Source organism: Argiope bruennichi, chromosome 2 (assembly GCF_947563725.1).
Source record: "Argiope bruennichi chromosome 2, qqArgBrue1.1, whole genome shotgun sequence".
NCBI lineage: Eukaryota > Metazoa > Arthropoda > Arachnida > Araneae > Araneidae > Argiope > Argiope bruennichi.
Window position 1 is genome coordinate 65,129,682 of NC_079152.1, and position 26,386 is coordinate 65,156,067.

A 26,386-nucleotide genomic window follows, 5' to 3' on the forward strand; every position below is an offset into this window, starting at 1 on the left:
GGTTCGCCACTATCCGGCCTAGTTTTCTTTCATCGTAATTAAATGAGGAATGTAAGGTGTTGCATTGGCAGCATTGCCAAGGCATTAGAAGCGGACGTCTGCTATGATTCTCCTATGTGTCGTGTGCAAAATGCAAGTTGCGCCTGGCAAAGAGTAGCGTTCTATTCTCTATTCATTGTTTTGTCAGTGTATAACTAAAAACTGTAATTTTTTTATTCATATCTTAGGGTTACCTATCCATATCTGTATAATCATTTATCAGTGAAAAATAAAATCAGTTTGAGTCAATTTTCTTAAGAATTAGGCCTACGATTTATGTTAAGGTTTAGTTTATGTTTCCTACATTTAAGTTAGACATTACAGAATTTCAGTTAAAATGTTGAACAGTTTATATCCTTTAACTTACTTTTTATCTGATAAATTCTTGAAACGAGTAATACAGTATATTAACTACAAGTAGAGGGCCTTCTAATTTAACTCACTCGACACGTTTACCGGCTACTGCTTCTATAATGCACCAGACCACGGTCGCTCTCACATTCTACGTAGATAAAGGAAGCTTGAGAAAAAGTAGGCTTAGTACTCAATAAGTAGCGAGAAAATACGCATTTTTACACTAAGTTTTGGCATAAAAACTTTGTCTTCTAGTATTGGTGGGCAAAGAAATGAGGTAAAAGAACTCCGGCCTGATCTTCTGCCACTTTAGGCTGGGTATTCGGGATGTACTGTATTTTTACTTTTCTTAAAGAATATATCTTTTAATACCGTTATGCCTTCAGTCTGAAAAAGATATAACTTTTCTTGTTTCGATTTTCATGGGATTATACACAGCCTTTTATCATTTTTGGCGCGCTTCGGCAAACATTAATGGATCGAAATAAAAGATAAGTTCGAGGCCTTCGATTTGTTGGGAGGAGAGAGGGGGGGGGTCTTGGACTTCGGTCATGATAAAAAGAAAGATGTTGTTCACCTGTTTAAAACAGTTGTTTCGTCGTCTTTAAAAAGGAAGGATATTTTTAACATATATTAAATTAATTTTTTTTGGTTTAAGAAAAAGGGTAAAATGGTAAACGGGAAAACTAATCCGATTTTTGCATCGGTTTGTATGGTTCTAATGATGATGGTTCTTCATGATGTCAAGGCTGCACTACAAACAAGTGAGTAGTAAAGATTTGTTTGGTACTAAGACAGGTTTTAAAGTGATCAGTCGAAACTGAAGATATTATTCGATATAATTTATTTGCCGGAAAGTTGTGACGTTTTATGAAGAAACTTAATATCTACAATTTTGAAATGGAACTGCTATATTGCTAACATATTGTAATATGATTTAGAGTTATTACTTTCTCATTTAACATATTTATGTAACATATTCCAGATTATATTAATTAATAACTTCAGTTATTATCTTTTATAGGTTCATCATTATATAAAGGGATGTTAGCAGTCTTATAATGATGTAAAAAATTTCACGACTGTATATTCATTTATGTGCTATTTTTCGATCTTAAAAATAGTTATAAGTTTTTAAAAAAACCGAAATGAGATATTTGCTGTATAATTATCGTAAGATCGTTAAAATTTGATTACTGGTTTTTAAATAATGCACTAATTTTGTTGAAAATAAATGTTTTAAAAAATAAACGTCAAGACTGCTTTTAGCCTTTTAAAAGGTTTACATGTATTATAACTTTTTTCCAAAACAATTGATTCTCTTTACTGAATTTACCGTTGTATTAAGCTAAATCAGTTTTGGTTCTTACTGATCGGTTGACAGGGATATGGATAATGCTTACAAATTCAGCAAATAGATTTAATTAATTTGAATCTGGTATTTTTTTTAAATTCGTCTTTACTTCAAAGAAAGTGCCAAGAAAATTTAAAAATTAAATAGCATAATCAGCATTCATAAATTTACAGTAAATAATATTTTATATGATAGAATAAAAATATTTGTCTTTTACGGGGGGGGGGGGTATATTCAAAGAAGCAGCTTCCAGCAAACATTTAAAGATAGCACCTTCAACCTTTTCAGTCCCTCGAAACATAATTCCAAGAGATTATCTAGAATGATTAGTGATATAGGTTATGGAGTTATAAAATAGAAAATTCCAAAACAATTGGAAGAAATACAGCGAAAAATAATTAAAAAAAATATCTTGAATATATTTACTAAATATTTTTCTTGAGATTAATTCATTTGGAAGGATCATATTAGAGTGACCGTATTCTAGTAGTGAAAATTAACAAAGATATGTAGAAAAAAGGTAAAAAGTCTTCAAAATCTATTGCTTTAAAATTTAGTAACTTTTTCAAAAAATTAGTGTTAGCTATTTATATACAAATAAAAACCAATCCATTTTGTTCGAAATCATGATAAATTGTGAATATTTCTCAAGTTGGGAAATGCTATTGAAAATCCGGGCTGGTCCATTTAATCGAACACATTTGATTATTTAAGTATAATGGGTATTAAATTTAACACATTATCGACCAATTCACATCGTTTTCCCGTTCATGCAGATGTTTTGTAAAATATGTAGGGTTTGAGAGCATATGGTTTTAACGATATAACATATCATTGTTTTAATTGCAGGGTTTTTAACAAATGTTAATTTTTTTATTCTCAGCTTCTTAACATAAATAGCAAATTTTATTATCTTTATATTATAGCAACTTATATGCTCTGACATCAGCTCATGCTTCACTAATTGTTTAAAAATTATTTCCGACGGTGCAAAGTATAACAGTAACGAAATCTCTATAAATATGTTTCTTCTAGAATCAACATATTCTTATAGATCTTTTAATAAAAAAATATTTAAAAAAAAAACTTTATGGTTATATAGTTTTGTCCCTTTGTTCAAGAGAAAGACTCATTTTGCAGAGATGTATTTAGGAGAGAAAAGCTTTCGACAGGGCAGATAACGTTGAATTTACTTAGATGGATTTAAGAATTGATTAAATGATTCCAAGAAACTATTAAATGATGAACATAAAGAGAGGGAAAAAAACTGAAATATTTTTGCTGTTTTGTAGAAATTTCTTGCAAAGCAAAAATCTTGCATCTAGCGAATCGATAAATATAAAATTTAAAATTGCACAGGAACAGAATTACCATTATGTGTACATACAGAATCACCATTACGAAAAACTTATAAAGTATCTGTAGTGTACTTTCGCTGATTTGACCGTCGTAAAGAACATTTATTGTTCCTAATCTGACTAAACAACGATAGGCTGAAAGAGGCCAAAAAAATATTATATGTTACTTCATCTCATTCGCTCATTAAATACTGTACAGTTCACTGGAAAGTTTCCGGTTCGCGACTATCCGGCCTAGTTTTCTTTTATTGTAATTAAATGAGGAAGACAAAGTGTTGCATTGCCAAGACATTGAGAGCAGTCATCCTCCTATGTGTCGTGAGTAAATTACAAATAGTGATAGGAAAGGAGTAGCGTTCTGCTCGTTGTTCATTGGGTCGTCAGTGTGTTACAGATCTCAGTTGTTGCCACTGTTTCTGATTATAACTGCACAGTACATACAGTACAAGGAATTTTTAAGTGTATCTCAGTGAAGATTTCAAAATGGGTGATAAAGGGGAAAAAAGTTGCATATTGCATTTAAGTTAGACATTACGGATTTTATATTAAATGTGAACAGTTTATATCCTTTAACTTACATTTTCTCTAATAAATTCTTGAAACATACAGTTCAGTATATAAGCATTTATAAACTACCAGTACACAACTTTCTATTTTAATTCGACACATTATGGGCAACTGCTTCTATGATTCACCGGTCCGTGACCGCGTTCACATTCTATGTGGCTCGAGATAAATGGAGGGCTTAGTACTCAATAAGAAGTGAGGGGGAAAAAGTATTGTAACAATAAGTTTTAGTATAAAAACTTTGTCTTCTGGCAAAGAAATGAGTTCATAAAGCTCCAGGTTATTTGGCTTTTTTGTTATCCGGCTGCCCTTCTGCCACATTAGGGTACTGTAATTTTTTAAGTACTGTAATTTTCGAGTACTATCATGAAAATATATCAGCTTGAAGAATAATTAACGTAACAACTCTATCCAATCATTTGCTTTTATTTGGCATCATTCTTTTAATAATCGAACTTCCTTTTTCTTAATCAACAAATGGTCATCATTTGATATCATATTAAATTTTTTGTTCCTAAAAAGTAACATGATCTGGATACAAATGAATAATGAGTGAATAATTTTAACCAATAAAATCTGATGAAATGAATAATTTTAAACATGAAGTATTTCTGAATGGTTTTCGAATATTAAAAATAGTCATTCTGAAGTAAATGGAATGGAATAGTTAAGTAATAGTAATAAAGAACAAAACTCATTGTTTAATCATTTAAAACACTGCAATTTTATATAAAAATTATTTAAAAAATGAGCGCTGATGTGCAAAAACTAGCAGAGTATACTTTCTTTTATGCCATAAAAAGAAAAATTATGATTTTCAGCTCGAATTACAAAATAATGAAAATATTCTCCTTTTTCTTTTAGACAGTTAAAATCCTTTTTTGGAATATTCTAATATACGAAGGCTTGATATTTTAAAGGGAATTTTATTTTTCGAAATTTTCAACATAAGAAAACTACTATTTAAAAAAATCATTTTCCATCAAGATTTAATAGAGAAGAATAAGAACACACAGAAATTTCTCTTTTTTATATAATACTGCTTAAATTACACAAAAATCCAGAACATTAAATCAGTTCTTAAAATGAATGAAATTAATTTTTTGTAAAAAATTAATATTAAACTAGCAGTTTACTAACAATCAGTAAAATTTAAATTAATATTTTATAATATAATTTGATAGATATTAATTGATAATTGAAAAATATAGAATAAAGTACGTTTATAAAAATACTAATATCCGATATGACGGACTCATGAGCATTTTCTAATATTTAAAGAAATGAGTTTGACCAAATTTGAAAAAATATTTATAAATATGAAAATTTCTTCTATTAGTATTTTTTTTTCTGAAGGAAAGGGGGGGGGGGGGAGAGCAATGCAAAATTCTGTATCTATAAAAAAGAAAAATGAAAATTTCAAAGCGTCTTTTGTTATTACTTTTAACAAATGCTGAACGTTATGTAAAATACAAATTTTCATTTCACTGCCGCTACGTAATGCAATTAAACATTTATTTAAAAACAGATATTTTTTTAAACAGTTGTGAGATTTATTAATATTACATGTTTCATATGAAATTTTAATTCAATGAATAAAATTGAATTTGTAGATTTTTTCATGATCATAACAAAGAAAGAAATAACTTTCCCAAGTATTGTTTTGAAATGAAATAATTAATTAAATTAATTTAGGGAAATGAATTATTCTGAAACTGGATTATTTCTTCTACAGAATTATTTTTGCAATAATTTTAAGGGATAATAAAATAAAAAGACAGAATTTAAATAAGTTGCATTAATTCCCAGAATCTGCAAACGCATTAAATTCTAATGTTGGAAAGAAATTCTAGTGGAATGGATGCTAATAGAATGAATTTTATTTATCTAGACATTACTATTTGATCTAAACATATTTTCATATTTATAACTTAAAAGTTGAAATGATTTTATAATATCTTTAGTGAGTCTTTTCGTACCAATCATAGTAGTAGTTGTTAAGTATACAAGACTATCAATCCACATTGTAAAAAGATGAATGCAATTTCAAGAATAAAAACATCAAATAGGATATTCGCTTAAAATTCAGCCAGTTTTTTTTTTCCCTCCTATAAATTTACTAATATGCATGTCTCGATTGTGAAAAAATTCTGCAGAAGACAATATTACCACATGAGAACTTTTAATGCTGCTGTTAAAATAATATAAGTGAAATGATGATAATAGAATAAATTAAAAATTCTATTATAAATTTCTATTAAAAAACATTTAACAATGATATATTCTCAAACTATTTTTCTGAATGAAAGGTAATCATTTATAAAATAGACTGAAGCTGAGATTCCACTTCTTTGTACTTTTTTTTAGCAATTAGCATTAATGTATCTAACATGAAGATAAGAAAAATTCAAAGCTAATTGAAAATGAAGTTGTTACTAAGAGTGCCACCAATTTGCAATCCATCCTGCTAATTGAAAAAATATGTAACAATTTCTGCTTTACCTGATATCTTTAGTCTTATCATCCCATACAACTTTTGGCTAATGATTTCAAAACGCATATGTCAACCAAAAAGTTCAATTAGTGCTGTAAGGGTTACGAGGAAAATAAATTTAAATAGAGATAAATTTAAAGTAAAGTTTGCTGTTAAACATCAGACCTATATTCAGTCTAATTAAGTGTAATCTTTTCACTCAATCGTTAAATTATAATTTTTATTTTAGAAACTTGCTTATGTGAACCGTGATGTAAATTATAGAAAAACAATAATTGATGAAGGAATGTAATTACTGTGTAGTTTTTATCACCTCATAAGGGATAACTTATCCAAAATCTCATTATGGTAAGTTTTGAAAGATCAACTTATTTTTACATGCGTATGATGATGATGATGTCGTGTCCGCGTTACCACGGAAAGGGCTTGCAGTAGCTTCTGAGGGTAAAGACCCCTGAGTACCCGAGGGTAGAAGTCTGACTTCTAGCTCATGAAACTGACACACATTCGCTTGCACAAATCCGTTTTACAGGGGGGCACATTCACACACCTCACAGATGAAGAACAACCATGCCCGAACCGGGACTCGAACCCAGGACGCCCAGATCACGGGGAAGACGCGTTACTCCTATGCCAAGACGCCGACTTATATGCTTACACAACCACCTATTGTGACGAGTTTGTTCACTCATACCATTGACTTTAATGATTGTTATACTATTAATTTGGAATACATTAATTTAAAATTTCTTCTTGCTAAATAAGATTGAAAAAGGCACTTATACCAAATTTCTCCAAAGTAGGATCAAAACTGTAGATTTGAATAAGGACATACAATCATTCTTCTTTATATATATAAAGAAGAATGTATAATATAAGTAAGATATAATATTTATATACAGTCGAGTCATAATATTATGACTCCCACGCAAGTTGACGTAAACAAGATTGTGCCCAATCACGAATATAACTGAAAAACCCGTTTGGAGGACATATTAAAGTGGTTTCAGTGGAGTGGCATGTAAAAGTGTTCGCATAACAATAATTTTTATAATGGGTAAACCACAATCAATGTATGTCACAATTAGAAGAATAAAGAAGGTGTGTTAGGCGTGCAGACTGTAGGGTATCACGGGCCGTTAAAGACAGGTGAATGTCGCTTGCAACGCCTTTTTAAGAGTGATCGACGTGCTACCGTCGACACATTGACCGCCCAAATGAATCAACAGTGCACCAGAAAGCTGTACAGGACAATTGCTCAACGCACCTTATTGCATATTGGCCTTTTCAGCAGAGTCTGATTTTAGCACTCATCTTGACAAGTCTGCATTGCAAGAAACATCGTGCCTTTGCATTACAGTGGGAAAAGATTGTTTTCTCTTGTTCTACTACATTGTACCGATGGGTGCTTGCGTATTCGCCGCGAGACATCAGAAAACAACCTGCAAGAAATCATTGTTGGACACCTGCGAGATAGCGGAGACAATGTTGATGATGTGGAGGATATTTCCTTGGTATGCTTCATGCCTATACATTCTGTAAAAGGTACCTTCAATAGCTGTGAGACTCATTCATCGTTATCAAGCAAGTACATTCTTACATAGCAACTGTGTATCTTGCGAATGATGGCATGTTTCAACAGGATAATATTGTATGCCATGTATCCAAAATTATCGAGGTTCCAAATGATTCGACGAGCATGAGGAAGAGTTACAGTTACTACCCTGGATTCCTAATTTCCCATATCTTAATCGTTCTGAAAATCTGTGGAACACCTCGATTAACACATCAGACAAAAAAATCCTTCACCTTGGAATCTCCAGAGTTACATAATGCTCTACTGCTCTCATGGTCACAGATGCCTGTCACCACTGCCAAGCACCCATTGGGTAATTGTCCCGCTGCTTAATTGTTATTTTGGCTTCAAGAGAAGCCTATTCTGGATATTAGATAGGTGGTCATAATAATGGCTGATAAGACTGAATAATGTTAATTTAATAGGCAATGTGCTACAAATATGCCCGTGCAAATTAGAAAGTGCATGCCGTACGAAATGAAAATCCAAATTTGTAATTAATGTACTAAGAAAGCAAGTTTTTAATCGTAATTTTAATACCGGCAATAACAATCTAATTTTTATCTTTCTTTTAACAACGTAATTGAATAGTTTGATGAAGCAATGAAGTTAATTTGTTCATCATAACAATAAAAACATTGTACAGATTGTGTACCAAATTAAATTTTGGCATCGTTAAAAAGGTAATATTTTAAGTTATAAGACTATCACTTTGTGTGATAATATTTTCGTAAGGTAAAGCAGAAGTACGCCAAAAATGTATGTAATTTTTAATTAACATATTTAAATTAACTTTTGAATTTAAATCGTTCAAAAATTTGACAGTGGCGCATCTTGAAGTGCACACACAGCAGATTTCACTAAGACAGGAAAAAATCTAGATTTATATAACAGACGTATTGACAAACATTCATCTTTATGTACATATATATATATATATATATATATATATATATATATATATATATATATATATAACAAGCAGAAGCGACGAGGCACATCAACACAGAAAGCACAAAGAGAGAAAAGAGCGAATGAAATATTTATCCTCATGATTATACACGTGTCGATTTAGGTAAGGGAATAATAGGGATCTTTTAAAAGAGTGTGTTAGATCGACAAATTTTTATCCCTTCACTCGGAGTGTGGGAATTTGTCGATCTCAGCAATTTTACAGAGCTTCTGTTGCATTAATTAAACAGAAAAGGTGGAATTGGATCAGGAATTAAGAGAACATTTTAGAATGAAGTTAATATGGGCTGAATTAGGAAAAAAAGTTGGAAATTAATTAGAATTAATTTAAATGTTAATATACATGTGTGTGTGTGTGAGAGAGAGAGAGAGTGAGTGAGTTTTAATAAGCCTAAAAAAATATGACTCTTTAGAATGTGCTAGATGATCCTTTGACTAACTGCGTCTATATTAAATTGACGATAGCTTTTGTAATAAGTCATATTTTTCGATGTATTATCATGGAATGTAATGCATGTAAAGAATAAATTTGATGCCGTCAGTTTCATTGAATTGATCCCCCCCCCCCTTCCCTGAAAGCAGAGAATTCACCATATATCTCTAATGGTTTCTTTTATATTTGAGAACATTTAGCGAGGCTCTCTCTCTTCAAGTTTTAGTTATTGCAAAGACATATATCTTACCAACTGATAACCTTCATTTCTGTTTGTTTGAATAAAGATAAATGTTTGTACATCGAGTAATGTTTTACCAAACACGAAAGGATTGCAAGCCTTTATCTTTTGTAAGTGAATGGCTTTCGAAGTTCAGACCTCTTGCACTCCGTGCGGTTCATTCGACTATCAAATCGACTGATAAATGTCAAGTGGTCGACGAGAGTTTTCGTTGATTTCCATTTAAAATAGTTTTTAAATTAAGTATAGTTCTTAAATTGAAATTCTATACCGGATTTTGAAGAGTGTTGATTCAATGGACTCTGCTTCAACAAAAATATTGAATTTTATAAAATCTGTGAAGGTATTTATGATTATGGCATAAACTTTAATTTGATGGCAGTGAAAATTTTATGGAAAATAGGCTATAAAAAAAAAAAGGAAAGGTATGATTTTTAACAATGCAATTCATTTTTTCCCCTTTACACAACCCCCGGGGGGGCACCTCGAAATGAGGATGAGATACTTCCGGCATGGTGGTTGGATCTAGCCACCCTGGAGGGTACACTAATAGGTGGGGGGATCTGACTCCTCCCATCGATGACGGGACGTACTTCCTTCGGGGAGGGTTCTACCGTTGCCGGTGACGGCCCTTAGGACTCAACCACAGTTACCGCCAATGTTGCTGTTGCGGTGGTCCGGTCATTCAGTTTTATGGTTTAAATCCGTGTGCCTTCGTGGCGGGTCGGTTGACTTTAGATGGTTGACTTTTCCCTTTACACATTGATGCACATTTTTGACTCTTGTACATATTTTTCTATAGAGAAATTAACTGTTATTAATATGATTATTAGTTACACTTTTAGAATAATTTTTTTCGGTCAGTGAATTCAGACTGTGTTTTCAAAAAATAATCCTGATATGTATATGAAAATTTTATATTTTATTTCCCTCTGCTGAACTTAAACTAAAAAGGAATTGTAAACTGTTCGTAAAAGAAGAAAAAGAAAAATATTTTTCCAAATTTGCACTTAAAAAAAAATTTCCCCTTAATTAAAGTTTCTATCATAACTTTCTACAGAGTTCATTTTATAGGTCTTCTTAATATTTATAATTTTTTAATTTATGTTTTCCCTCTTAGATTAATAGCTTTTGGGTAAACGCGAGAAACCAGCGTTTCAGCTTTTTTATCTCTTTATTAGTAAATTTAGAGCTACTTTTTGGATAGCCAATTAAACAACTTGTTGCTGCGTTCAATAAAATTGCCGTTATATATATATTTTTTCCATGTTGAAGGGGATTTATTAGTCCGTTAAGTTAAATTTAAATGGACTAATAACGTAACAGCTTATTCAGAGAACATTTATTATTAATCATAAAATATATAAAAAAGTGAACAAATAAATAAAAAGCCAGGAGAAAAGTTACCATAAACATTGTGGCAATATCTATTAGTTTACCTATACAGGAGTTTACATTAGTTTACCTATATGCTTTAAAATTATTTTTTATAATTTAACTTGCTTATAAGTTATTTTACCAAAATGCTTGAAAAACATATTTTTCTGGTTTGCGCAAATACCGATTAAATTTTATTTTATATATCCGATATAAACCGAGCGAGTTATACAGACATAATGTTTTACCTATAATTTTTCTCTATTCTTAATTCAAAATATTTCTAAAATTTCTGCTCTTTCGATTTTACTGAACATCACATCTAATAGGTTTGTTGCCAGTCTGAAAGTTCCGTTGCACCGTTTTTGCTGATTTCTACTCAGCTAATTACGCGAAACAAAATTTATTTATAGTTTGCACACACACACGCACGCACGCACGCAAACACCACACACATACTTATGAAAATTGTCTTTTAAAATCAAACTGAATAACACTCCTAACTTGCTATAACAAATCCAGCTTGTTAATTTATCCTATCAAAAAAATCATGAATGGTCCATTACATTTGCAAAGGGTTATTAAATCAGTTCAATCGTTTATGGAACACATTTCGAAACCAGGTTTTAGTTTAGTTATATTAACGTTCCGTTTGAAGCAACACTAGGGCTATTTTGGGACAGACCTCGTAATTTTGAACCGCGGTCAGATGACGAGGACGACACCTGAAATGTCACCCTCTCTCAACACCACACCACACTACATCACCGGGCGGGCGTTTGGTCAGGACGGATTTAACGTGCAACTGACCCCTTTACATGACCGTTCTTCGGTGGCATCGGGTCTCGAACCTGAAACCCTCCGGTTCCAAGGCCGAGACCTTACCACCAGGCCACCGCGGCCCTTCCAAACCAGGAGAAATACAGGGTGTTTATTTAGTCCCGGACCCATTTTGATGTTTAATAACTCATAAAATAATAAAGATAGATTAAAATTAATAACATAAATGGTTAAATAGACTCAAAAAGTTTCATGACCCTTGTCAATGAACTTCCACGTGTGCCCCCTTCATCACACGGAGAATATCAAGTCGATAGTCAATTTCACGTCAGGTCGTGCATGTCGGCATCCACAAAGCCTATTGCGGTTGTAATTCTGGCTTTTAGATCATCAATGTTCGACACTCTCCTCCTGAAAACGTTGTCTTTTACAAACCCCCAAAGGAAAAAGTCCAGCGGCGTTATGTCAGGTGATCTGGGTGGCCAAGGAATTGGACCTCCTCGCCCAATCCATCTTCCTGGAAAATGGTCTCTTGTGGTGTATGCATTCTCCTTAATATCCGCTCGAATAAAACATCACATACAAAAGTACTACATAGAACAGACACATCAAAAGTAAACATAACATTGCAATTGTTGCCAAAAACAAAAGAGAGAAAAATGCAATTAATAAGCAGACGATATTTAGAAAAGTACAGATATTTAGACTGGAAAATGAAATTATCTGAAATTAACCACACGTGCAGACGATATTTACAAAAGTAAAAATATTCAAACCTGAAAAGGAAAATATATGAGTTATTCCATCAATAAATGCCATATGTTTGTTTATATCTTCATTATTTTATGAGTTATTAAACATCAAAATGGGTCCGGGACTTTATAAACACCCTGTATTTTGGGATACCTTGTATGATACTGCATAAGACATACTCAGTGCCTTGTAGCCTGACATCTCATCGGTATCACCTTTAAATGATCATTGTTTACTGCATTGTAGTTATTCAGTTCCTTTACTTTAATGATTTTACATGAATGCATCGAAGTCCTTTACTTCAATGCGAATTTTGTTTCCATTTAAAATTGAAGAATATATTTTACAGAAAATATCTATTTATATTAAAAAAGAATATTTCAGTATTCTAGATGTCTTAAGTCATATAAAAAAATAAATTTATAGTGAAACATAAGTGTATATAACGACTTAATTTGGGGGAAAAAATATATATAGCAAATTTTTTTTATTTTTATTTTAGGTTTCGAATAATTTATAAACATTAATTTAAATATTTTATGATGATACAGATACACATTTAAACACTTTATTTAAAAGTATTATTCTAATATATGGAACAGACTAAATAACATTAAAAAAGATATCGAATAAAAATATTATGAGCATCATCTTTGATATATATTCACTTATAATTGTATTTACCTGGACGTTGCATCAATTTAATGATACATCCAATAAATAGATCTGCTTATGTGCTATTACATTTGTTTATTTGTTCGTTAATTGAAAATAAAAAAAAAATGATCATTATTTAAAATTTAAAATGGTTAAAAAAACCTTTTCCCTTGAATAATATGTCCCTAAGTTGGGTCTAAAAGGGAAATTGTAACATTAGAAAGTGAAAGTGGCAAGCAATAAAAGCTTGTTTGGATGCTTTAAGATTATTTTATTAAAGAAGAGAATATCTATTATCTGCCCAATATTTCTTTAATCTGAATTGGAAATTCAGAAAAATATTCAAGTGAAGGGCAGATTGCACATTTATTATCATTTAAGGAGATAAATGCACTGGCAGTTTAAGAATCACTTTAATATTGGTGATAAGACTGTTTTTTTCACATCTTGAACATCCTTATATCAGTTGAAAGAAACAGGAGCCAGTGGAACACGCGTAATGTCCGAAGTCCAATTTTTTTCAATAAATTTTGCTCTTAATCTATAGTTGACAAATCTTTATAAAATCTACTACAATGCTTTGTATAATGATTTGAAAACGAATTCTTACTCATTGGAATAGATACAACTTTAACAAACATGTTAATTTTAAAATGTTTTTATTGAAAATAAGGTATGTTTTATTCAAAATTTCACTCTAACACTGCATAAATTTCTATAGCAAATATTTCATCACTCTAAAGTGATGAAATTTTGCTATAGAAATATTTGATATAATAAAGTGATGAAAAAAAACCAATTTTCCAATTTCATAATCTCAATGAGGTTCCAAAAATCAAAGAGAGAAAGAGACTAAATCGTGTAAATTTCATAAAAATTCTATACATTTCCATGCGTTTTAATAAAGCATTCATATTTTTACCAAACATGCAGAACAGGATGAAACAATCTAATCTTATTGTCTTAATTTTAACTTAAAATTTTTATTTTATATTTTATTTTTTTAAATTTATATTTTCAATTATTAGTAATTAATTTATATTTACCATAATTTATATTGATTAAGTTTTTAACTTATATTTACCAGAACAGAATGAAACAATCTCATCACATTGTCTTAATTCTAACTTAAAATTTTTATTTATTTTTATTTTTTTTAAATTTATATTTACCATGATTAGTAAAAGGCAGGACAGGATTATGAGATAGGAAAAGTAGATAACTGCCTTGACGTCTGCCCAGAGAGAAAAAATTGTGGGACAAGGACATTTTTATTTATTAATTTATTTTGAATTACAAGTGTACTAGAATATATTCTGATTCAAATCAGCATTTTTCTAAATTTCGGTATATCTTTTTGGGATTTATTTCAAGTTTCAAATTACCTGGTAGATCAGATTGTTGTTGACAGACTCAACAATTTTTTTTATATATATAAAATGAAGAAAAAAGACCTTTCCCTGCTGTCATAAACTAAGATGGAACAAATTTCTTAAACAGTTCGGGAACATAGAATTTACTACATTTGCAAAAAATGTATCAAGGTGAAAAGGGAGTGTCATTGACCTCCCTTGAACCCTATACAGAGTGATTGATATTGTGTTGAAGGGATCCCTGCGTATTATTCTCTGTCTTCATTTATTAAATCAATAGCTTGTATATCCAGTATTGCACGGAATTACAATACTTTCTCATTTAATATATTTGATGTACTTCAAAACTATTCCTTTCTAAGTATTCACAATACACAAAATCCCTTTATCATCTGAGGCGTTTTTAATTAAAATGAGAATGTTAACCGAATCAGATGATTTTAAAAATTACCAATAAAACACAGAAAAGGAGTGTAATAAAATTAATACCATATTTAAATTTTTGGTTGAATTTCAAAAAAAAAATAATAATAATAATAACACAGCGAAATTAAAGAAGCTACTCATAAAATTAAAAAAATTATTCAGAAGATATTTAATCTGAATTTGGCTATGACGTGTGCATTTTAAACATTTTTGCCACAATTTCTCAAAATAAATGAAGAAAAAATAATCCAAGTAATGGAATCTTATAAACTGATGCATGATAATATTTAAAATTAATTTTTTCAAATGTGATAAATGTGGTGAAAATTTACAGATACCTTATCTATACATAGTATAAAATAAAGTCTCCTGAAATCGTCTGTATGTTAAAACCCTAAAAACCCGAGAAATACTTAATTAATTTTAGAGATATTTGTACCATTTTGTAGGGCATTTATTGGGGAAGGTTTTAGTATATTGAAGTCATATCAAAATAAAAAAAGGAATTTTATAATTGCGATTTTAATTATTTTCCTACTACTATTCGCGCTTGCGTAAAGCAGCGGTAGCTGTGCTTTGAACTTATCCGCGCGTGAGCGGAAATATCAAACTTCGCACGTGTAAATAGCAAGAGCTGGGATATTCATATGCGATACATTTCTTTCTTTGCGTCTGATTTTAAATAGCGATTCAAATCTCATTATCCCCAAAAGAAGGAAATTCAACCTTGGCCGGAGCACATGAAATGCCAAAAGGCTTCGTTTGTTGCGCGATAAGGAAAATGTAGAGGAAAGAAATGTTAGGTTAGCGAATATCAGAGAAAGAATACCCACACTTTCTTCAAAGCAGAGTCTTCAGCTGAGAGAAGTAACCGTCTCTCTTTAAATCGCACTGCAATTGAATTGCAGAGACAAAATGAATTACGCCTGTCTACTGACAGAGAAAGACATTTAAATTTGAGACACATTAGAAGAAATGAAAGAACAAGCGTTTCTGATATTTGTACCGAAAAGGAGTTGAATTTCGGTCATTCTGAATTTCGATCCATGTGTGGATTACAGAAATGATGCCTCGGTTTCAATAAGAACAATATCTATAGTTTGTCCATATTATTCAGCTTTAGGAACAGCTTTGATATACAGTCATTTTCGCCAAAAAATAATTTATTGCCATATTTTAGCGAAATGGCCGAATGTGGCGAGAACGGCAGCAATAGGGTAACGGTAACAAAAGTGACACCGAAAAATTGCCAACCTCGCAAGTCACAAAATGACTGTATAGCAAAGCTTAGCCCAGCTTTAAAATGGAAAGATGAATCAAAAGGCATGTGTTGTTTACAAGGGAAAATTGGAGCCATTTTAACAGTCTAAATATGGAACAGCATTGAAATACAATCATTTTCACCCAAAAAGTTTATTGCCAAATTTTAGAGAAATGGCTGAATGTGGCGCGAACGGCAGCAATAGCGTTTCCAATCTAAAGGTTCCGAGGAACGCTGCAGCAAATTAACGGAAATATAGAATAAATAAAAGTTCATAAATGCAGTAAAATGAAATGCATGCAAAAAATTTAATCGAAAATAATGAAAGTAAGCAGAAGGAGTATGTGCAGCAGGAAAAAAATCAAGGGAAATGAACAGGAAAGATTCGAAATTCAGTAGCATACAGTAACATAAAAAAAATGGCGGCCCTGTAACTCCAAACAAAGCGCCACCGAAAAAATTGCCAACTTCGCAAGGCGCCAAATGACTGTATATCAAAGCTTAGCCCTAAATATTTCTAAATATGTGCTATAAAAAAATTGTTTTGTAGTTATTTTTTGATTTCTAAATATCTTTTTGATCCCGCATGACATTCCCATGCCATATCGGGTGGAGGCTAGACTTAAGTTTAAAGCCAATTTTTCCTCTTGGATGTTATGCCACGGGCAACGCTGTGCGGATACTGCTATTTCCTAATATAAGTGGTTAATGAAATTTTTCCGAAATTGAAGCTACAGAAAAATTGTTATGGATCGTTAACAAATCAAGAAAACTGTAATTCTCTAACTATTATGGACAATTAACAAGATTCTGATAAAATGGATTTTTAAGATATTTGATCAGAATTTGTATTAAAAGAAATAGAGGAAGGTAGGAGTATGAAATAGTGCATTAAATAATATAAACTTAAATATAAAATATGAATTGTTTTATAAATTAATACTGTTTTCTTTTTATTTTAAAAAGTACGTTAATTAAAGAGTACTTAGAATTTGTTAAAAGAGTTTTGATATTTTTTACTATTTAGCTTAAAAATAAATATTTTTTATTTAGATTTGATACAAAAAAGTTTTTATTGAACTCTTTGAAAAACTCTTTTATTAAAAAATAATTGATTAAATCAATAATTTTAAGTAATTGATTGAGTTAATCAAAAAATAAAATTTAAATTATTAATTATTAACTAATTTAAGTAGGATGATAATAGTTATTTAATTATTTATAACATACATTTTTATTAAAAAAAATATCATTTAAATATGAAATAAAATTTTAAAAAATCTATCTGTTTTTGAGAGTTAAGAAAGGGGGCCCCCGAAGATTTATTTACTCGTTGGCTCCTACAGGGCTTAATCGGTTCGTAATCAAAAAATTTTATTCAGTGTTCTATTATTTGTTTTCTTTGCGATTCTCTGTTACTGGATTAATACCATTTAATTCTATAAAAATAAAGTATATCTATGAAATAACAGCGCGTCTGAAAAGTGGTTATAAAATCATATTCCAGTTAATATCTCCAAATAATGTTCAAGTAAAAATAATATAAAAGTCAACAATAATTTTAAATATCTATATTACCGCCATTGATTCGGTAGACAGACGACAGTATGGTACAAAACTAAATACAATTAGAGCTTGATACTTAGCTTGTAAATAATTATAATTGCTTTTTTTAAGTCGTGTGAATGAACATATAATGCAAAACAGAAGATACATGCATAAATTTGTACGCTCAACGCAAGAACTCTTTCTATAAGGTAGACAGTGCCAACATGAAATTTGTCTTTAGTATTTTGGGGTATTTATTTTAATCAATTATACTATAATTAATTTTCAAAATTAATTATTTCCTAAGATATTTAATTAAATAATAAAAATTAAGCAACGAAGTATTTAAAATAATTTATGTACCATTTTAAAGGGCAAATAATAATTTTTTTAAATGATACCAAGTGTTTATTTCAAAGTCTTTGATTTTCAGAAAGTTAAAAGTTAACAGTGTGAAAAAAAAAGGGGGGGGGGAATGTTCGAAATTTTTACCAGTGAAAAAATCATACATTAAACACTTATAATATACCACTTATAACAGGATAAATTTTTTCTCACTTAAAAGGTTCTTGTGACTCTTTCTTTTAATAATTATGCTATCTGACGTTGTATAATTTGCGCTTTTTGAATAACAGAAGCGGATTTTCTTTACATATCAAGATTAATTGATAAGCATTTGAGGTAAGCTATGAAGTCAACTTTTATATTTTCTCCTCTTTTTGGAGGGGGGTGACAAAGAAAAGAACATTTAAACCTTTATACTCTTTGCAAGTTAAAGATTATAATATTTACTTCTCTACAAGATTTTTATCGTTTAATTATAAATATTAAAATAAAGATTCCTGTTTAAGTAATCTTCTTGACTCGTCCTAAAATCTAAATTCACTCAAAGTTGAGTTCTATTATTAGTAATTGAATTGATTTCTGATTAGTTTCTACCTAATAATAATCTTTTTTCCTTAATATTTGTAGGATATAATGATTAATGTTTATGAAGTAATGATATCTTCTAAAGATGAATTTTTGCCTTTCAGCCTTTATGGAAGACATCTGTTACAGCAAGAAAAGTGTTATCGTTGATCTTCGATATCAGCCCACTGGGATACTGATGTCCTTACCCCAGACAGAATCAGTGTATCCTTTCGAATGTGAAGTGATTCTGTCTGCACCAAGAGAGAGTTCAATTGTCGTGAGCATTTTCAGATATGATGTCAGTCCCTCTGATTTGCTGACCGTGAGTATTATAAGGTCATTCTACTTTATTAGCAAGTACATATAGACTGTTGATTTCAGAATCGAACCTAGTTGGAATAATTGTTGTATGCTGAAAGTAAAAATCAGTGAAATTTATTCCTAGTTCCATTGCAAATTAACAAATCTATTCTTTAACTACTAACACAAGAGACTTTAAATTAAGCTAAAAACTGCCTTAATTCTTAATAGATTCGTTGGTGAAAAAAACATTTTGGTACGCATATTTTTGAACTAATTGTGTTGTGCTGGATTGTCAACATAAATGACAGATCATTTTGGAGTTTCTCATAAAAAATTTGAAATATTTACAACACCATTTAACATAAAATATTACAGCGCAGCAAATTTTTTCAAAAAATCTAATGAAATACCTCTGAAAATAACAACAAATTGTTTTCAGTCTTACTTTAATTCTGATCAAAATGTCTTTTTTTATGGATTTTATAGGTTAAGTTTCAGTTTTAAAATATTTCTTTACTTTCATGCCACTTATTTTTATAATGTGAGTCATTATCATCTTTATTTACTGTAAATAAAAATATTTTTTAATATCGCCTCCTTAAATCAAAATTACTAGATTAATTAACATTCTGCACATAATTAGTACAGTATCTTTAAGCGATTTGTGTAAAAAGCTAAATGCACTTATAATGCTTTTTATAATTCTACCTAAATTTCTTGTAAATAGAAGAAAATATTTTGGTGTCATTAAAAAACACATAAAGAAAATAGCGTAAGTTAAAATTGCAGAGCTGATATTTCTATCTAAGTTTACTCAAACCTTTTCCTTTTAAGATACATATGTTTGAGATACAATTTTCTTTTCTCTCATTTCTTTTTTTTAGATCGAAGACTCCGATCGTTTTAAGATCTCTTTGACAGGCTACGGTAACTTTAAAGACGAGAAGAAGGCAATAATCTCCGAAGGGAGGACAGCCATCCATTATCGAAGGAATGTCAGCGAATTGTCCCATCCGAGACAAGGTTTCCAATTTACATTCACTGCTGTCAAAAAAAGTAAGTATTTGCTGCTGGCTCGTAAGTATTTGTAGTTTTTTCTGAAGATTTTTGTTGCTTATAGCACACACACACACATTAAGAGTATTTTAATTTGTTTAAAATTTTATGTCTAAATGCCTTTTTCTTTAATTATGATACGTGATTAACAAGGAAGATTTTCTAATTGTTATACAAAAAGGAAAAAAAAATTAAATATTATTTCATAAGTTTTCTTGTCCCTTATTTTCAGAGACGAATTATAATTATAATATTTGGTATATTTTATCTCTGTAATTTCTAACATTGTCTCGAATTTGATTTAACATGTTTTCTATTCTTAATCAAAACCATAGTACTGTTTAAAAGTTAGAATAATCAAATAATTCTAATAACAAAATTAATTTCAGTAATTAGTTATTCAACTAAGGGAGAAAAAAATGAAAATACAAAAAGAAAAAAAAAGAAAATACAAAAAGAAAAAAAAATGAAAATACAAAAAGAAAAAAAAGAAAAATACAAAAAGAAAAAAATGAAAATACAAAAAGAAAAAAAATGAAAATACAAAAAGAAAAAATTAAATCATGAAATTATCAGCATAATTTTACACTAGCAAAATGGCATCTAAATCGAAAAAAAATTCTTCTATTTGTAGTAATAAAAAATTATGAATAAAGAATATAATTTATAAAATCTGAATAAAGAATTATGTAATTAAAATGCCATCTACAATGAAATCAGTAAATATTCGATTTGCCTTTTTTAAAAAAAAAAATATTCTTCCAAATTTTTGCATTTCTTTCCAAAAACTTTATGCAATTATGAAATTTAATTCTTTTTGTTTAGTTTCAAGTATATGCTATTCATTTGAAAACATTCCTTTTAAATATATACTTCTTAACATTTCAAACAAAACATTTTTTTATTTCTGTCTTACATTTAATGGGTAATTAAATAGACAGATATTGAGTTAATTCTAAACTATTGCATTGATATAGCAATCATCTTTAGTCGAAAGGTATTTGACGAAGGAAATTTATCTTCAAATTAAAATGTTGCTTTTGTATATATATATAAATAATAGGAATTCTTTTTTATTGTCATAAACTTGTTTGAGTATATGATGTTAAAATCTCTTATTTAACATTTCTGAGTGAATTTCTGCATATAATACTATCAAGTAGAGAAAAAAAAAGAATGGTTTCTCTGTTTGTTCTATTTGTTTATATTTTTGCATGCATCAGTGAAATTTGGAATTCCTGTATTTATTACTGTCTTAATTACTCTATTGTTAAGTGTTTAGAACTAATATACCATCGAAAAACCTGCAAAAATTAAGTCTATCATTTTTTTTTCGAAGCATAAATTGCGTTGAACTTTTAGGAGAGCATTTTGTTAATGTTATTATTCAAAAAAATTCCTTTTTTTTTTTTTTTCTTTTTGAAACCTCTTCTTCCAAGACACTCTATTTTTATTTAATTACATTTGAGTAGAATGATTTTAAAGAAGCGGATTTTTTGAATATTTATCAGAAACAGTTTTTTCAAAAATAAAATCTTATTAAATGTTAGAGAGAATTGCTGGATAAAATAACTGACAAGACTTCTTAAAATTTTTCACAATTTTATGATTAAATCATTCAAATTTTAAGAAATATTACGAATTTTTATTTTAATTATCTGAGTAAGAGTTTTGTTTGGCATCAGCTTAAATTTTTTTAGACAATCCAAAAGAATATGAAATTAAAAAAATTAATTAATGATTTTAACATTCGTAACTAGAAAATTTACATAGAGTAATGAAATTTGATAACTACAAGATTAACCGAAGAAACTATGATAACGAAGAAAATATGTAATAAATTCAACTGTATTAATAATTTTCTGTAATAAATTCAGTTGCATTAATAATTTTCTGTAATAGATTCTAATGTGTAAGAACACATGAAGGAGACAAAGTAAATAATAATGATTTATATTTTAAATGGATTTATAATATTATAGTATTGTTTATTTCATCTTAGATGGCCCATGTTATGACAACGAATTTAAATGCAATAATGGCCTGTGCATATTGAAACAATACGTCTGCGATGGACATAATCATTGTGGTGATCGAAGCGATCAGAACTCATGCGGTAAGTCTGGATATTTCATAAAAATAATTACCTTGGTGATTCAATAATTTTTAAGGAATCTAGCAATATGAAAATGAATAAGTTTCTTTGACATGAAGAAAAGATGAGGGCCCGCAAGGTTGGGAAGTTTATTCAACTTACTGGATTAACATCCTATCTTGAAATAACATAGAGATTATTTGGAAAAATTGTAATTGTAACATTTTTTAGATTGCCGAGTCGATGTCCAACTTGATACTTTCTTTTGTTATCTAAAAAATTTCTTTTGGAAAAAAAAACAACTCTTAAACAATATTTAGAAGATTTTGGTTTGAGATGATTAAAAGGTATTTGTAAATATGTGCAATCATTTCAGAGAAAAATAGATCTGGACTCTCTAGCTTCAGAGATGTAATTCTATTATTAGGCCATGAAAATTTCCCCCTTTAGTGTTATATATTTAAAGAAAAAAAAGTAGTTCTGGCATTTTTGCTGTTATATTTACAACGATCTTTTACATAATAGAATTAACTCGGTAGTTCCTACTATCTGCATGTTGGAAATTTAATTAATTTCTATTCATTTGGGCATTCAAAACAAATTTCATTTAAAAGGAGAGGGGAAAAATTCCCTTTTTTATTAGATTGATTATTATACGTGCTTTTTTTCAATTTAAATCATTAGTATGGTAGAAAATATACATAATAACATCTCTGAAAATAACTGTAGAATTATGATATTGTGAAAAAAAATTGATTATAAATTTTCAGATCGCACTTTCCTCGGTTAATCAACAATTTTTTTATTGTTGCACATAACTCAATGGGAGACATTCAAGGTTATGCAAAAGATACTGCGCCTGATTCATGTTACTCATTTAGCTACGATTTACAGCATTGAGAAAGAGTACAATCTACCATCAACAGTTAAGATTTTATCATGTACAATCAATCGTGTACATCAAAATTTCATTAATTCATACAGTAGATGCAGAATTTTAATATTTATCGGAAGAGTATGAATCTTTGATATTTATTTTCCAGTTGCTGCTGATAAAATACACAAATGAAACCACATATTACGCTAGGTATGCCATTCAATATTTGGGGGCGTTGTCCTTCAATGAATACTCTCATCTCTTTGATTGTAACTACTGTTGACGTATAAATATCATGTTGCCTATATCTCCATAAAAAAACTCATTGAGATGTGACTAAAATAGCGTGTAATTTCGATATTCCGTCTCTGTTCTGCTTATATGCCCATCAGAATTTCTCAAAGATAGGTATTCGAAAGGCAGTGCTCATATGAAGGAGCTTCATCCAGCTGAAAGAACAATTTTTCATTCACAAGCGTCTCTTAAATACATGACACAACGCATTCCCATAGTACGTACAGATAAACGGCACCATTCTCTGTATTCTCAAAGATTAGGATACAGTTCAATCAATTGTGCAATTTATCTTGAAGTAATCAAACTACTTTACACAGTTAATACCTGATATATATACTTGGTATTGCAGATGATTTATCTTGATTAAATGTTTTCAGTCAACAAAGTTGCTCAATTAGATATAAATGAATGCAAATGAATGTTTCTTAGAATAAGTTACTTGTAGTGAAGAACTGTGATATTTCAATTTTTGAAACTGATGGAAAAAATATTCATAACATTAGCAGATAATAAATATTCAACATTTTTATTAATGACAATTTTTTAAGAAGCCGGGAATTCCAGTAAATTTGTTAGTACCTCAAATTGAATGGACAAAATTTAAAACTTTAAACGTCATTTATTTCATGATCTTATTTCATCGTCATGTATATATATATATATATATATATATATATATCATATTTCATTACATACCCTATTAAACGTTAAGATTTGAATTAAAAAGTGTAATGAATTAAGCATTATTTCATTGCCTTTTATTTCTTTCATATCAGTCCTCTACTGAATTTAGACTTGATTATTTATTACTGATCAATAACTTGAGTTAACAAACTTTTGATATAAAAATGAATTGCATTATTTTTTAATTTGTTGTACAGATTAAGGAATAGTTTGTTGTCCATTTGACGAATAAAAAATTGCGTGATTTTTATTGAAACACAGATTTTCATAGCTTGTTTATTTTCATCCGAATATTGTTGAATATTTATAAATGCTTATTTAAGGTATTTTTTTTGTCCTAATGATAATTAGAACCATATTGTTTGATACCCAAACTGTTAAGCAAAACAACAGTTTCATAATACAAACTCTCTAGGTACAATGTAAAAAATGCATCAATTTTCTCACAATTGAACATTTTGCAATGTTATAAAATTTTGCATGTATAAGTTTATGATCAAAGAGCTTTAAGGCATTAATAAAAAGTTAAAATAATCATTCTTATATCAACATGTCGTATGTCAAATTTGCCAAAAAATTTTACTGGCATAAAACACTTGAAAAGGTTGTAAGAAATATTAAACATCTGCTTATATATGGTTTTTGTATTATAGCGTCATAATTGCAGCGTCACTAATTGTTTCAGATCTTATATAAAAATTTTGTATGTTACGAGTGTGGCGTTTTATGTGCAACATTTTGATATAAAGCGTTGATCTATAAAATCGCGTATGTACAATATTTTCAATTTATAGTTTATTTAAAATTGTTATTTAAAATTTTTTATATGTTTATATTATTATTCTTACTGTTATTTAGTTCCGAAAAAGGAGACTGCCTCTAACACTTATCGGGATTCTTACCTAATTTATCCAAACTCAAACATCATTTGGATTTCTATTATTGGAGCAGCTGGCGTTGTTGTATTCATCATAGTTATAGTCTTCATTGTGGTCGTGGTTCGTATGAGAAAGGCAAAAGCAAGACCTGCTGAAAATAGCAATAACCAAAACAGCGGAGGGAATGCTACACTTCACTCTGTCTCATCTACAGTACCACAACAATCACCACCTGCTCCTACTACTGGTGCAGTGCCCTCTGCCCCACCTGCCCCAGAACATGAAAGTTTTTCATTCTACAACCGAGTTCGCCGATCCTTGCGAGGTATGAAGAATCCCAAAACTGAAGAACTATCAAAAAATATGGTCACTTCAGAAGTTTACCAAGTCCCGTCCATGTATCCCAATCTTGAGCAGACCGAACAAGCGGTCTCAGGAGGTGGAATTGAAAATCCAGAATTCAAAAGCGAGGAATGATGAATGAATTCACTTGTCTGTCTTTGTTCTAAATAAGAATGCATTTGTATACTTTCTTATATATTTTATCAGTCCAAATAGAATATGATAATTGAGCATGAATGTAATAACTGTGTAAAATATGACTGAGGGCCTATCTAGGGACCATCTAGATAAATGCAAGAAGTTTACTTTGAAATAAAATTTTATCAGTTTTTATTACATGTGTTCGTTTTATATATTTAAAAAAATGTTTTTTAATTTTATTGATTTTTGGTGTGAAGTACGTTTCTTGCAGCCAACTTATTAAAATTATTTTGTTTTGTTTAACAATGTAAAAAGGTTTAAAATTATTTGAAAATACATAAATATATCTTAATCAACTCAGAATTGTAACTATTACTGTTTTTAACCTTGGAATATTTTACTCCATCAGATAGGGTACTTTAACTCATCCGCAGAATATTAAAATTACAAATTGTTTATACGAAAAGAAAAACTCGATCAAATCAATAATAAAAGCGATTGCATTATTTATTAGTACCGTAGGTAAAAAGGCTATCATATCAAGGAAAAAAATAACCTTCCATTTGACATAACGTGATTTTCTTTTAAAATTTTAATTATATAAAAATTCAGTAGGATGTTTGCTTTTTTTAGCTATAACTCTTGAAAACATCATAATACAATAAATTTTTATGCCATCTTAGAATTAAACAAATGGCATTTTTATTTATTCTAATTTAGTTGCCCTGTAAAATTTTCTCTAGTTTTAATAACTTTTTAAAGTAGTCTTTAAGGATATTTTACAATAATAATTCTATATTTAAAAGTACCAAGTACCAAATTTCATTCATTTAACCCTCTGATTTTTGAAATTACCGTTCTATTTACAAAGCACAAGAACATATATACTTCATGTTGATGGTTTTGTCCAAAATTTGAAGGAAAACGCTACAATTTCAATGTTAAGACTGCATATCAAATTTAATTTTTTTGACATGTTTCATTTTTTAGATGTCGCATTCAGAGATGGACAAATATATATATAGACATAATTTCAAAATTAGTAATTTTTGACTTATAAAAATCTAAAATGTTGAAATTCACCAAAAACTCAAGCTCATTTTTTTTTTCTTTTTTTTAATTATTGTAATACTTTCTCTTTCTGTAGATTTATCTTTTTAGATATGCAAGCAATTATATATGCATCTATCCATTATGTATCTGAATTAGTTGCATCTTTTAAACAGTGAACTTCAATA

The 26,386-nt window shown here is 29.5% G+C and overlaps 1 protein-coding gene across 1 annotated transcript; it reads left to right on the forward strand.

The window, feature by feature from the left end:
• The first annotated feature begins 968 nt into the window (after positions 1-968).
• LOC129962074 (neuropilin and tolloid-like protein 1) lies at positions 969-25,340 on the forward strand. Its single transcript, XM_056075786.1, has 5 exons — positions 969-1,157; positions 18,598-18,797; positions 19,663-19,834; positions 21,837-21,950; positions 24,646-25,340. The coding sequence occupies exons 1-5, from the start codon at positions 1,064-1,066 to the stop codon at positions 25,140-25,142; spliced, it is 1,077 nt and encodes a 358-aa protein (XP_055931761.1). The 5' UTR covers positions 969-1,063; the 3' UTR covers positions 25,143-25,340.
• Positions 25,341-26,386: the final 1,046 nt, after the last annotated feature.

Excerpts from the sequence above, each read along its gene's own strand:
- LOC129962074 (XM_056075786.1), top strand. The coding sequence starts at position 1,064 with ATGGTAAACGGGAAAACTAATCCGATTTTTGCATCGGTTTGTATGGTT. Across the intron at positions 19,835-21,836 it reads ATTCACTGCTGTCAAAAAAA|ATGGCCCATGTTATGACAAC; the intron begins GTAAGTATTTGC and ends ATTTCATCTTAG. Across the intron at positions 21,951-24,645 it reads AAGCGATCAGAACTCATGCG|TTCCGAAAAAGGAGACTGCC; the intron begins GTAAGTCTGGAT and ends ACTGTTATTTAG.